General features: G+C 42.7%; 1 protein-coding gene across 5 annotated transcripts in view; it reads left to right on the forward strand.

Moving 5' to 3' along the window:
- The first annotated feature begins 149 nt into the window (after positions 1 to 149).
- SVOP (SV2 related protein) overlaps positions 150 to 15,502 on the forward strand; it is a 97,092-nt gene continuing 81,739 nt past the window's right edge. For all 5 annotated transcript variants that reach the window (XR_014826989.1, XR_014826988.1, XR_014826990.1 and 2 more), the window contains exon 1: positions 150 to 323. Coding sequence is in view for 2 of the 5 variants with exons in the window: in XM_084995648.1 (XP_084851774.1) it covers positions 289 to 323 (35 nt within the window). In the remaining 3 variants the exon portion in view is untranslated. The remainder of the gene's footprint in view (positions 324 to 15,502) is intronic.

Consider the following 15,502-nt stretch of genomic DNA (forward strand, 5'->3'; position numbering starts at 1 on the left):
GCCTGTAAATTCCGCTAACCAGAAGGGCTCTCCCCGCCCCCTCTCCCCGCGCAGCTTGCTCTGCCCTCCTCCTCCTCCTCTCCGCCCACTCTCGCCGCGGTCTCCTGGCGGCGGCGGCTTTGTCTCGTGGGCTGGTCCCTGGCGGCTCCCTCCCCCGAACAGCTGCCACCAAGGGAAGAAGAGGCGCGGGAGCTGTCCAGCACCCCGGTGCTGAAACCTCGAGCGGCTCGTCATCCACCACCACCATGTAAGGGCCATGAAAAGGGCTCGTCCTGGCGCAGCGCGGACATGGAGGAGGACTTATTCCAGCTAAGGCAGCTGCCGTGAGTATCCTGGGGCCGAGTGAGGCAGATAGGCTTTCCTTTAAAAAACGAAAACCTGTAGGGGGGCCTCTCTGCATGGCTTCTTGAATTTAAAGGGAACTGTTTCAAGAGGAGAGAATTAGGCCTGGAGGAGACAAGCCATATTCCTACCCCACCAGCTCACCCTCTGTATCTCTGACTCAGTTCGATTTTTCAGATCCGTCAGAATTTTATGGAGACCTACATGTGTTATGTTTTTCCTTTGAATTGCTCTCGATCCTAAAGGGATTTAGAGATCTGTGTTTTAAGAAAACATTAGCTGCTGTTTTGAAATGTGGACTGAATTGATGAGTCCATGCAATGACATGGGTCCTTTCCAGCCCTCCTTCTATGCTGTGAAATTCTTAATGTTTCTGCAAGGTCTTTTAGAAGGGAATGAGAGTAATATTGCAAACTGGTTTCTAAAGAGCGGGGATTCCTTCCTAGAGAGGAGTCTTTGGCAAAGTCTTGTTTATGAAGTGTGTGAATGAGAGGGCTGCACATCCTTGCTGAAACCTCTTGCCTTCTCCTGAATGAAAGGCTTTGTAACAGCTGGCTGGAGTGAGACTCACTGTCAAGGGCTATCCTTGGGAACTCAGAAATACACTGCTTAGAAGCTTGGAATTTTTCAGGGATGCCAAATTTGCTCTGGCAATTTTGAGGGAATCAAGCAGTGGAAAGGACAGGGGCCTTGTAGAGGGCTTACGAATTTCTCTTACCGTAAGCTGATGGTGATTTGTTAATAAGCAAATTCCAAGAGTATGATAGGGCATTAAAAAAAACATTAACAGGGGTTTCCTTTTCATTTTAATAGGCACTAGCCATTTGGCAAAATGGTAAAAGTGATTCAATTTGGAATTGTTGGAAAGGGTACATTATTGTTAGTATATATGTATTTTCTTGACTCAATATCTTTTTCTCTCTAAGCCACTAAGGAATTCTCCCAAGTGACTTTTAGTGTGACTGATACAGCTCTCTGAGGTGCTAAGCAATGGAGGGTATTGTAATGTTTACTTCTTAATCTGTGTAAAATTAATTTTCAGTGAAATTTTTAATTAATTAAATTTTTACCTTTAAGTTTTTATTAACTGATCCACAAATAGCATATCTTATGTAATACAGCATTATTTCAAAAATACTAAAGGATACTTACTCAGTTGTAGTATCCAGACTTCATCTATGAATACATAAAGATGTACATATCTGAGGGCATATTTCTCAAAGAAACCATACCACTTTCACTGAAAATAAATATCATGTTTAAGAACCAACCTGTTATCTCAAAATAAAAAATAATTCAGCAGCTAAAAAATGAAATTTGGTACACAGAATAAGAATATATTGGAACTTCAGTTTTACTAGGATGAAATTTCAAATGCTGTTAGAGCATGTGAACTTTGCAAGATACTCAAAGATTTATGCATATTTAGTCTGCTAATATATAGATATGGCACTATAGTGACAATTTCTTCCTAAATTAAAAAACTAGTAAGTTTTATTTAATTTTTAAAATTAGTTTAGTTTTTATACTAATATATACTAATAATATAATATATGCATAGGGTAAATAAGGTTCAAAAAGAAGCACAAGAATAAAAGTTAGTCTCTCTCTTCCCAAACCCCAGTATTGTTTCCGAATTCTTTTTTTCTGATTTTTATATATAAGTACATATAATATCTACTAGAGAGGCCAAATTGTGTACTGGTTAAGAGCATTGGCTCTTGCATAAGACAAATTTGGCTTCAAATCTTGACTGCCACTTCCTGGCCGTGTGACTTTGAGCAAGTGACTTAATCTTTCTGAAACTCAGTTTCCTCAGCCATAAAATGGGAATCATAATTGTACTTAATTTATATGGTTATTGGAAAGATCAAATGAGATAATTGTGCTAAATGTCTGGCAGATACAAAGAACTTAACACATGTTAACTATTATTTTTATTACACCTGAATAATAATTTATAAAAACAAACTATGGCAGTTTCTTGGTGACCCAGTAGATTAAGGATCTGGCGTTGTCACTGCTGTGGCATTGGTTCGATCCCTGGCGTAGGAACTTCTGCATGCCTCAGGCATGACCAAAAAAAAAAAAAAAAAAGTAGGCTCTTTATGCTGGACTTCTCAAAAATGTAATCTGCAAACCCTGAATTACATTTGAATGATGTTGAAATTAGCCCTGAAACATGTTAATCTCAACTTATTAAAAAAAAGCAACAGCCGAGTGAATCTGAGTGGGTGACAAATCACGACTTAGGTGTTTTTTAAACCATACCCTGTGTATATTATTTACAGATTGCTAGCAACAGACTTCCTGAGAGCAATATGGTTTTTATAAAAAATAAGATTGCCTTGTAGAGAGATGGCAAGAGTGGACCTTGGAACAGTCTCAGTTCCTTGGAAGGCCAAGTGTTGTTAGACTGTAAGCCATTAAGTAAGTTACAGGGCAGGGGAGGGGAAGAGGGTGAGGGTGTCTAAGAAAATAGTCTTGTCTTGCACTGTGGGGCGCTTTTTGTCTACGGCCATACCACCTGAATGCACCTGATCTCATCTGCACTTTGGGGCACCTTTCACACAGCTCTAGGATGGGTCATTTGAGATAACAAACAACCTTTACCTTTCACCAGCTCTTAACTCAGGTACAGTGCCATGTACAGGACATTCAGGAGGCTGAGCTTTTGTGTCTAGTTTTGTCTTACTGTGCGATCTTGGGCAAGTCAGATTTTTCTGGGCCTCTTCTTTCTAGGATGATTTCTTTTTCTTTCTTTCTTTTTTTTTTTTTGTTTTTTTTTTGTTTTTTAGGGCCACACCCATGGCATATGGAGGTTCCCAGGCTATGGTCTGATCAGAGCTATAGCTGCTGGCCTATGCCACAACCACAGCAATGCAGGATCCAAGCCACGTCTGCGACCTACACCACAGCTCACAGCAACGCCAGATCCTAACCCACTAAGTGAGGACAGGGATCAAACCCACAACCTCATGGTTTCTAGTTGATTCGTTTCCACTGAGCCACAACGGGAACTCCTAGGATGATTTCTCAAAAACAAGTTTTGTAGACTACCTTGATTGATTGATTGATTCATTCATTCATTCAACAATTTTCCTGGGCACCATGGTGACATAAAGTAGAATGGCACTTGCCAGAGGCTGGAGAATGGGAGTATGGGGGATCCATGTAATTCTTGAAAACTAATAATTTTAATTTTCAAGATGAAAAGAATTGAATGGACAGTGGTGATGGTTGCACAACATTGTGAATATACTTAATGCCACTGAACTGTACTTTTAAAAATGGTTAAAATGGTAAATTTTATCTTATGTGTATTTTATCACAATTGACAAAAAATTGCAGCCCTCTTACCCCATCCTCCAGTGCCATGTTCTGCTTTTCTTTTTTTTCATAGCACTTATCACCTTTGAATATACCACATAATTTACTTATTTGCTGTTTAGTGTCTATCTTCCTTTACCAGCTTCATATGCAGGGGTCTGATGTATCCCATATATGTCCCATCTGATTCCCACAGAGACCAGTATATACAGGCCAAAGGATTAAATAAAAACTTTATGAATGAAAAATCAGAAAAATCTGTCCATCAGCTTAATCATTCTCCTGGACAGTGGGGGTCACCATTATTAAGTTTTAGCAGCTAAACCATTGGGTCCCCATGAAAAGATCAGACATAGCCTTGTCTCATCATATTTGCCCTTCTGCTCCCCATCATCCCCTGCCATTAAATTAGGGAGGTTGGAAGAATGCAGTTTGACTTACTTTCACATGACTGCATTCTTGAAATGGTCCCAGGCAAATTCTTTGGACCCCTGGCAACCCGTAAGGATTCATTTTGGGTTCTAGAGAAAGAGCTGCAAACAGGTTTTATTTCCTCTAAATGAGGAGACTGCTGCACAGAGATAGGACCAGAGTAGAAGGCTAAAGTACATGTGAGATTCCATGCTGGCTCCCATCCCCCTGAGGCTCCCTGGAGCAGAAGGGAAGGATTCCTGGCCAAGGAGGAGAGATGGAGCTTCGCTGTCAGCTGGTTCAGGCAAAAAGTAGGGAATTATTGTTATTAGCCTAGGAATCTTCAAGGTTAACCCACCACAGTCTTTTAAAACCCCAAGTTCCGGAGTTCCCGTCGTGGCGCAGTGGTTAACGAATCCGACTAGGAACCATGAGGTTGCGGGTTCGGTCCCTGCCCTTGCTCAGTGGGTTAACGATCCGGTGTTGCCGTGAGCTGTGGTGAGCTGCGGCTCGGATCCCGCGTTGCTGTGGCTCTGGCGTAGGCCGGCAGCTACAGCTCCGACTCGACCCCTAGCCTGGGAACCTCCATATGCCACGGGAGTGGCCCAAGAAATAGCAACAACAACAACAACAAAAAGACAAAAGACAAAAACAAACAAACAAACAAACAAAAAAACCCAAGTTCCATACAACTCAGTAACAGACAGTCAAAAAATGGGCAGAAGACCTAATCAGACATTTCTCCAAAGAAGACATAGAGGCACATGAAAAAATGCTCAACATTGCTAATTATTAGAGACATGCAAATCCAAACTATGATGTGGTACCACCTCATACCGATCAGAATGACCATCATTAAAAAGTCTACAGGAATTCCCACTGTGGCACAACAGATTCTGCGGGGTCTCTGGAGCCTTGGGATGCAGGTTTGATTACTGGCCTGGCACACTGGGTTAAGTATCTGATGTTGCCATAGCTGTGGCATAAGTTACAGCTGTGGCTCAGATTCAAGCCCTGGCCTGGGAACTTCCACATGCTGCAGGTACAGCCATAAAAATAAGTAAATAAGTAAAATAAAATATATATTTTTGAAAAAAGGAATCTGCACTGATGCAGCTGTGGTACAGAGCGCAGCTGAGGCACAGGGTGCAACTGTGGCTCAGGTTCAGTTCCTGGCCTGGGAACTTCCACATGCTGCGGGTGCAGACAAAAGAAAAAAGTTCTCTAGATGGATGTGCCTTGTACCATCTGGTTTATAGTGGTTGTTCTGGTGTAATTATTAATAGCATCTCTATCACTCTTAAACCTGGCATTTTTAACCTCGATGCTATTTACATTTAAATCAGATGATACTTTGTCATGAAGCACTGTCCTATGCATTACAGGATGTTTAGCAGCATCCCTGGCCTCTACCCATAGAATGTCACAATCATCAACCCCACCTCCCAAGGTGTGACAATCACAGCTGTCTCCAGACTTTGCCAGGGTCCCCTTGTTAGAACCACTGCTCTAAAGCGTTCTAGCTTAGACAATAAATAATTCCGTTTCTTTATTTCAGAGCATTTTCAGACCTCTATTTTATCTTATTTATTTATTTATTTATTTTTTATTTTTTATTTTTTATTTTGTCTGTTCTGGGGCCGCACCTGCAGCATATGGAGGCTCCCAGGCTAGGGATCCAATCGGAGCTGTAGCTGCTGGCCTACGCCAGAGCCACAGCGACTCACACCACAACCCATGGCAACGCCAGATCCTCAACTCGCTGAGCAAGGCCAGGGATAGAACCTGAAACCTCATGGTTCCTAGTCGGACTCGTTAACCACTGTGCCACGACAGGACTCCAGACCTTTCTTTAAACCTCACTTATCTGATCTTAGTCAAGAAGGGGACCTGATATGTGTTCCCTTCCTCCATCCTCAGTATATCTTTGGTAAAAGACTATAAGCTCCATGAAGGCAAGAATGCAGTCTGACACCTAGAAGGTCCTCACTGCATGCCCTTGAATGAAGGAGTGAGTGAAGAAGTTGCAAAAGATATAAGAATAAGTTGCAAACTGTCTGGAAAGTTGTAGCACAAGCTTCTAGTTCCCACAGGAAGTTACCCATCCACTCCATTGAGCCCACATCACAGAATGATTAAGTATGTGGGCTCTCTGCTCAAGCAGACCTGGATATGAATTCTGATTTTCCTGCTGACTTGGAAGGTAACCTTGGGCAAGTTTCCTCTCCAAGCCTTAGTTTCGTCATCTGTAAATTGGGGGTAATAATAGCACCTACCTCATAGGTCATAAAGCTCATAAAATGCTTACCACATCTACCAGCACATGGGAGGGCTTAACAGATTTTAACTATTTGTTTGTGATCATTGCCTTTTGTCTAGAACATAAGCTATTGGTCCATTATCCAGGGAACAAGCTCAGTGCTATTCAGGTCAATGGCAGTGGCAGGAACATACAAAAAACAAAAGCAAAAACAAAAAAACTCCACAGAGAACTAAAATTTCCTTTAATTATAGACCTCTAGACATTCAGGAGTGAAAAGGGCCTTAAAAGCTGTCACATTCAGTCTCTCCTACCTCATCTTTCCAATTCCAGGCAACAGGGCATCCAAGTAGCAGCTTCTAAATACCCATGGCCACCATAAACATCTTATCAAAACTCAGATTCATGGGCCATGCTCTGCAGAAATGCAAAGGTCTGAAGAATGGGCAAGAATTGACATTTTAATTGGTTCCCTAGGGTTGTTCTTGGCCTCAGTTAAAGAAGCATCTGCTACTCAGTTACAATCATGGGTTCTGGAGTTTCCATCATGGCTCAGTGGAAACGAATCTGACTAGCATCCATGAGGATGCAGGTTTGATCCCTGGCCTTGCTCAGTGGGTTCAAGATCCAGCGTTGCCATGAGCTGTGGTCATAGATGTGGCTCAGATCTTGCGTTGCTGTGGCTGTGGTGTAGGCTGGCTGCTGTATCTCCAATTTGACCCAACCTGGGAACTATATGCCTTGGGTGTGGCCCTAAAAAGACAAAAAAAAAAAAAAAAAAAAAGATCATGGGTTCTGGAGCTATTCAGGCCAAGAACCTAGAACACTATATTCTATCTAGAGAACCTGGACCAATTGGTGTAAACTCGCTGAGCCTCAGTTTACTTGTCTATAAACTGGGTATGTTAACAACACTGTCCTCCTAGGGTTGTTGAAAAGATTATATAAGATATGCTATTTGTGTATTATATGCAGTATATATAAGTATACGTAGACTTAGGCTTGCCCTTGGTATGCTGAGTGCTGCATATTAAATATCACTGAGTCCATTCATGCAGACACCTGCCTCTCTTAGACCACCTATCATGAAGGGGAGTTCCCTGCCATCTAAAGCGGCCCTTTTTTTTCTTTTGGACACACCCATGGCACATGGAAGTTCCCCAGTGACCCAAGCCACTGCAGTGATAAGGCCGGATTCTTAACCCACTGCACCACACAAGAGAACTTCTAAAGCACTTTTTCATCTCTGGACTTCTCTTCCTGAGAAGGCTCCTTGTACTGAATTGAAATCTGCTCCCCTCTTTATATCCAGAAGTTCAAACTCTCTTCTCAGTGTCCACCTTGAACAAGCACCCTCGTTCACATGAAAGAACTTCAAATATTTGAAGACAGGGGTTCTGACCCCTGAGAAAGACCCTTCCCAAATTAGGCAGATCAGCAAATCCACTGGTCTTGCCTTAAAGGAGACAAAGCAAGTCCATTTGTCAGTGACCTTGGCAGTGTCTGCAGCTCCAGGTCCAGCATCTAACTCCATTTGTCAGTAGGTTTCAGATTCCAAAGAAGCCCCAGTATGACAAATAGCTGAGTGCCTGGGACAAAGCTGAGGGGAGCTGGTCATCAGTTTTGCTGACTGAGTTTCCCAAACACGTGAACACATTATAACTCAGCCCTTTGCTAGTTAACTTTGCAGACAGGCCTCTCTGTGAAAAACTCTTTGTGGACTGGAAGAGTGTGGGAGTCAGGGTAGGGGAAGGATGAATAACAAAAGTTTTAGAACCGCCCTCTCTGCCCTGCTGTAATCCCCTCCCACCCTGCTGTAATCCACCCCCCAACCCAAACCACCATCATTTCTCAGCTGACCATACAGCCTCCTCCATCTCCTTGCCTCCTCTCCCCATCTTTGTGTGTTAATCATGCTTTTTATTTTCTGCATTCTGATGTTTTGGCATCTTGGGACCTAGCAGATCCTGGAGGGCGCTCTCCTCACAGGGTTAATTGGTAAATAATTCGCCTGCCAGTGCACCTTTCATATGCAAACAAACCAATCCAGAGCCACAAATCCATTTGCCCTAATCACTTCAGGGCCAGATACCAAACAAGCAGGGACAGCCCCTTTGCTCAGAGCCTGGAGAAAATACTCAAATTAGCCAATCCTGAGCCTGCTTACCCTGCCTCATCTATTCCTTCCCTTGGAAACTGCAGTAAAGTCTCTTGCCCCAGTTTTTCCCATCACTCTTGCCTCTTTACCGACCCTGGTGTTGTCTCACTTGGCAACCCCCACCAGATGTGGCATACACTTCGTCTTGGATGTGTGAGTATATAACAGAGTCTAATTTTTTCAGTGGCAATCATCTCTTGATCTATTGGCCTTGCCATACCTAAATAATGGTAAAAACCTGTGGTTTAAAACACAGTTTCCACAATCTGTTTCTTCTCTTGTGGAAAAATGTGTCTGAGTGATCTTCTCAAAATCAACTCTGATTGTCTCCCACCCTCTCACTCTTACTTGAAGCTTTCCATGGGCATTCCATTGGTCTCAGGATAACATGAGAAGTCCTCACTGTGGTCTCCAGAGCGCCGTCTGATTCAGCCTGTTTCTCTGACCTCTACTCCTTGGTCCTACTTCTGGGTCTTTGTGCTGGCTGTTCTCTCTCCTCCTCCCCCATCTGTGTAGTGCTCTCCTGGTCCTCAGACCTCAAGGAAGTCTATCCTGACTGCTCTTCCCACGAGCCTTTCTTTATCTTGGCACCCTATTTGTTTCCCTCTCAAGATTCATCCACTTGCAAATGTATAATTATTTCTTTGTTTACTGTCCATTAACCATCTTCCCAACGAGGGAGGGAAGGTGTCTTTTCTCTCCTTTTGTCTCCCAGACTTCAGCACGTAGTCAGCACTCAACAAACATTTATTGAAATGCCAAAGGATGGTGCCAGGCTCTTTGAGATATTCTCTCTATGGACTCCTTTAATCTCCATGGCAATCTTGTGAGATAGGAATTACCATCTCCCTTCTATCAGCAGGAAACTGAGACCCAGAGATATAAGGCAACCTAACTTCATAGCTGCTGAATGGTGTAGGCCAGAGATTCAAACCCAAATCAGTCTGTCTGCAGAGTTGGGCTCTTCTTTCTATGACAAACCCTCTCTCCATGCAGGACATTAAATACTCCCCTGTGATAATCACAAGTAGGTATAAGCTTCCTTTTCAGTCTAATGGATTCATGAACACAGGGGATAAATGTCCAGAAGCTCAGGTGAAAAGAGAAAAAAAATCTTCCTTATCTAAAATCCCCTAATCAGGTCTCAGACTCTAATTTAAGGTACAGAAGTGAATTACGCGATGGTACAAGCAAAATCTTTAGCTTGACAGCTATTTCCTCAAGCACTTCTCTTCTTTCAATAGCAAAATTATGTAAAATAAATGTTCCCTGCTATTTTGGTAAATTATATGCTATATATACACAACAAATGCCAAGAAATTGTGAGCCAGCCTGTTTTGAAGTCCTCATATATTTAACATATGCCATTGCTATTTTCTTTTTCTTTCATATTACATTTCCCCCCTTGGGAAATCTTGGCTTATGTAGTTGATAACTGCTTTTAGGAACCCAATCAATTCAAAATGTAGTCTGGCTTTCTGAGTATAATTTAATGTCAAAGGTCTTTCTTTATGTCTGTCTTAAAACAAGTTTTCATAAATGAAGGGTTCTGGCTCCTAGCGGATTGCCAGAGAAGGAATGAGAACAGATCCTGGTTTAAACTCCAGGGAACTGAGGTATTTCCTAAAAGTCAGATATCACAATGGCCTGTGTTCCATGCTCAAGACAGAAAGGTGACTTGGATGAGGTAAAAAATTCAAAAACTACAGAAGTATCCAAAATTAAAAATGAAAAGAATTCTTTCCCTCAAAACTCCCTATTCCCATGTAGTCTTCCTTCTCAGAAGCAACTGCTCTTAGGCTTCTTAAGTATCCTTCCAGAGTGTTTGACTGTAGAAGCAAAAATATCCTTTTTCTTTTTTCTTTTTGGCCACCCTGTGGCATATGGAGTTCCCACGCCAGGGATCAGATCTCAGCTGCAGTTTCCACCTAGGGCGCTGGATCCTTAACCCAGTGTCCCAGGCCTGGGATCAAACCTACATCCCAGTGCTCCCTAGAGGTTGCCGATCCCTTTTGCCACAGTGGGAATGCCAAAGCAAAGATATTCTTGAGCACATTGAACATGTACACAAATTCCTTGGGCACCTGGTTAAAACGCAGATGCTGTTTCAGTCAATCTAGGTCAGGGCCTGAGTCTGGGCATTTCTAAGAAGTCCCTAGGGAATGGAGTTTCTGTTGTGGCTCAGTGTTAACAAACACGACTGGTATGCATGAGGACGGGGGTTCGATCCCCAGCCTCGCTCAGTGGGTTAAGGACCCGGTGTTGCCATGAGCTGTGGTATATAGGTCACAGACATGGCTCAGATCTGGCATTGCTGTGGCTGTGGTGTAGGCCAGCAACTGCAGCCCCGATTTGATCCCTAGCCTGGGAATTTCCACATGCCGTAGGTGCAGCCCTAAAAAGGCCAAAAAAAAAAAAAAAAAAAAAAAGAAAAGAAAAGAAGTCCCTAGGGAATACTGGAGGCTCTGGTACTTAATTCTTCTGAGGACCTAAATCACAGGGTCATAGTCTAGTAATAACATAATAATGAGCCCCAAAATCTTTTCCCGTTGGTTCTTACAACCAGCTTGTATGTATGTGTGTGTGTCTATTGCATTAAAATACACAACAGAATTTACCATTTCAGTAATTTAAATTGTGCAGTTAGTGGTATGAATTCCATTCACAATGCTGTGCCACTGTTACCACCATCCATCTCCAGAGTTTCCTCATTTCCCCAACCAAAATTCTGAACCCATTAAACACTAACTCTCCATTCCCCTCGCCTTCCAACAGCCCCTGGTGACCACTGCTCTGTGAATGGAACTATTCTAGGCTTTCTCTCATATTGGTGGACATGTGTAATAACTATCCTTCTGTGTTAGGCTTATTTCACTTAGCAAAATGTCTTCAAATTACATACATGTTGTAGCATGGGTCAGAATTTCCATCCTTTTTTAAGGCTGAATATATTCCATTCTGTGGATAGACATATTATCCATTCATCCACTGATGGACACGTCATTGTTTCCACCCTCGGCTATTGTGATACAGATCAACAGAAATAAATTTTTAAATATTTTCTTTAATGGCTACTTAATTACTCCTCTCCTGATGACTGTTTTTAGTTTTGTGTTATCACAGCAAAGCTGCAAAGAACATGCTAGCACCAGAAGAGGATACAGCAGAGTGGCTGGGAGTGGGGACACTGAAGTCAGATAGCTTTGCCGAAGCCATTTAGACACCCGCTATGTAACCCTGAGCAAGCTCCCAGCACCTCTGAGCTTGAGTGTCCTCCTCTGTAAAATAGGAACAATGAAAGTGAGAAAAAATAAGAAAATCGACTCAAAGCACAAACACTGGAATTGGCACATGGCAAGCTAACAATCCATATAGCCCATTATTTGTAGGGTAAAAGGTTGCCTACCATGTCTATACCCACAATGAGTTGCCAGCACAATTGTGGGTGGGAGCACAAAGCCCTGAAAAATTGGAAAGATATCACGTTTTACCTTCCCCAAAGGTTGCAGTGGTCGATGTTAGTCATAGAGGAAGCATGGCACCCTGGACGTCCTGGAGGAGAGGATGTGATGAAAGGGAGAGTGTCAGGCCACATAACCATTTCCTCTTTAGCTGTCCCCCTGAGGGCCAAGGGCGAGCCATCAACCTTCCCTTCACCCCTGAAAAGGAATTGATAAGGTACCTAACTGTTGATTTCCTTCCTTTGCCCAATAATTCTCTATATTCCTATCTTCTACAAATACCTTGGGGAGCTTCTTATATTTTGGGGATTGCTTCTTGGAGACAGACAAGGTGTCCTTCTCCTTTGCTGTTACCTCCCTGGAACCCACCTCATACCACCCCTTGCTGGGCTGCAGAGCTGGAATGTCACCTGCACATACCCCTGTCCCCCGCTAGCCTCCCACTGTACCCAGTTTATTTTATTTGTAGCATTTCTCACGATGTGCAGGATATCTATGTAGTGATCTATACATCCACAGATATTATATAAATACATATTTATACTTTAAAATATATATATACTAATTATAATTAGTTATATAAAAACATAAAATGCATGTGGATACATACACAGATTTTTTTTTTTTTTTTGCCTCACCTGAGGCATATGAACATTCCCAGGCCAGGGATCAAATCTGAGTTGTGGCAATGCTAGATCCTTAACCCACTGTGCCACAGTGGGAACTCCATGCACATAAAATTTTTCAATTGAGGTATAGTTGATTTATAATATTATATTGGTTTCAGGCATACAATATAGTGATTCACAGTTTTTAAAGATTATACTTCACTTATAGTTATTATAAAGTATTGGCTATATTCCCTGTGCTGTACAGTATATCCTTGTTGCTCATCTATTTTATACATAGTGGTTTATAGCTCTTAATCCCATACCCCTAATTTGCTGCCCCCCCCACCGGTTTGTTCTCTAAACCACTAATTTGTTCTCTATATGTGTAGGTAGGTTTCTTTTTTGTTATATTCACTAGTTTGTTTCTTTTTTTAGATTTCATATATAAGTAATAACATACAGTATTTGTCTTTCTCTGTTTGGCTTGTTTCGCTAAGTTAACATCCACGGCAGTGTTAAGACTTGAGGGTTTAGCAGGCTTTTTGCGGGGGGAGGATGGTAAAATACACATAGCATAAAATTTACCATTTTAACCATTTTTATGACTACAGATCTGTGGTATTAAGTACATTCACATTATTGTGCAACCATCACCAGCATCCATTTCCAGAACTTTTTATCTTTCCAAACTGGAACTCTATTCCTATTAAACACCAAGTCCCCATTCTTTGCTCTCCCAGCCCCTAGTGACCAATATTCTCCTTTCTGCCTCTCTTGAGTTTTTTTTTTTTTTTTTTTTTTGGTCTTTTTAGGGCCACACCTGTGGCATATAGAGATTCCCAGGCTAGGGGTTGAATCAGAGCTGTTGCTGCCAGCCTACACCACAGCCACAGCAACTACAGATCCGAGCCACGTCTGTGACCCATACCACAGCTCACGGCAACGCTGGATCCTTAACCCACCAAGTGAGGTGAGGGATCGAACCTTCGTCCTCATGGATACTAGTTGGGTTTGTTAACCACTGAGCCATGACGGGAATTCCTCTGTCCCTGTGATTTTGATTACTCTTAGCATCTTATATAAGTGGAATCATGCAGTATTTGTCTTTTTGTGGTTAGCATATTTCACTTAATATAATGTCTTCAAGGTTCATCCATTTTATAGCATGTGTCAGAATTTCCTTCTCTTCCTTTTTGAAGTGAATAATATTCCATTGTATATCTAGACCGAATTTTGTTTATCCATTCATCTGGTGATTGACACTTGGGTTGTTTTCACCTTTGGACCATCATGAATAGCGCTTTTGTGAACATGCTCTGCACAATGCTATGCACCTCTCACCTCCATCTAATTCCGGAACATTTTCATTATCCCAAAAAAGGAAATTCTGTACCCAGTAGGTACTTACTCCCCACTCTTCTTTCCCCAGCAGGTAGCAACCACAAATCTGCTTTCTGTCTCTCTGAATTTGCTTCACATAAATGGAGTCATACATACATGACTCTGTGTGTCTGGATTCTTTCACTCAGCATCGTGTTTCCAGGTTCATCTGTGTTGTAGCTTGTGACAGTGACTTGAGGACTTTTTACAGTCGTTGTTGGAGACAGCTCATAGCAGGTCTAGAGAGCAGATTAATTGTCAAATATTCAGGAAATCTCAGAGTCTGCTAATATAACCATTGAGAGCTTAAAATTGGGTTGTGGTGGGAGTATTTACCCCATGGATATTGGCAAACGTCACACCTCAGTATGGTTGGGGGTGGTTATTTGAAATTCAGTTTGGAGGCACTGACATCAGAACATCCCAATAATCTCCATCAGCATCATGCCCCAAAGCCACCCCAAATAAATACACACTCTGAATAAAACAGTGCTCTTGCTGTGCAAGTGTTGCTGAAATGAAGCCCCAGATTCCAACTGCTACCCAGATTTCCAGGCCTAAGGCAGTCTGTCTCCCAGCCTTTGCTCTCAGTTGACATTTGCCTTCCAGCTACAAAGGACGCCCCACTCCAGATGGCAGGGACATTTGTCTGAGTCCAGTGCCGCCGGGGTTGTGGCACTTTTGTCAGAGGAAGGTAAGCTGCAGCATCCAACTCAGCCAACAGAGTCAGGGGCTCCATCCCTCAGCTTGATGGCTTCGTGATGGTGGGAGGAGGGGGAGGCAGAATCATTTGTCTGCCTCTGAGGCACTAAATCAGTCCCTGGATCAGCAACAGCAGCACCACCTGGGAATGTGCTGGAAATGCAAAATCTCAGTTTACAGTGGAGACCTTCTCAATCAGCCCCTCTTGGGGTGGGGCCCAGACGTCTGTGTTGTGATCAGTTCTGTTGGGGTTTTGAGGTATGGTCCAGTTCAAGAACCCCTGCACAAAGGTGACAATCTGAAGAGCTGTCAGCCAGGCTGGAATCGAGCTGTGCCTTTTGATTTCTGCTCCAGATCACACCATTATCCACCATCTGCCAAGCCCATGAACACAGGCCATCTGAGTGTGGACTTCCCACACATTCCCCAGACACAGATGACTACTTGGGAGAGCCCCTGACACTCAGTGATCAGGACCCAGGGCTCTCATACCAAAGACGACCAGGCTGAAGCCCCAGTTCTTTCAAGCTGTGTGACCTCAGGCAAGTGCCCTAACCGCTCTAAGCATTTATTTTCTCATCTGTAAAGTGGGGATGATCAACCTATTTCCTAGGTTGATCCTCAGGATAACTAAAAGGAGGTCATGTAAAAGGCTTTTAGCATAGCTCTTAGCATACAGCAAGTGCTCAATAAATAGCTGCATGGTTTGAGGCTATTATCTAAGAACTATGAGGGAAGGAAATGCAATGATTCATCTCTCCTATGTGTATAGTGCTTTAAAATTAGTTAACATAGTAACTCTGGGGAGGCTTATTTGTAGCAGATACTGTTCATGCCCATCTCCGAT

The sequence above is a fragment of the Sus scrofa genome, chromosome 14 (genome assembly GCF_054392235.1).
Source record: "Sus scrofa isolate SSC_HxYL_T2T_F1_AM1 chromosome 14, Sscrofa_HxYL_maternal_Yorkshire_Landrace_v2.0, whole genome shotgun sequence".
In the NCBI taxonomy this organism is placed as follows: Eukaryota; Metazoa; Chordata; class Mammalia; order Artiodactyla; family Suidae; genus Sus; species Sus scrofa.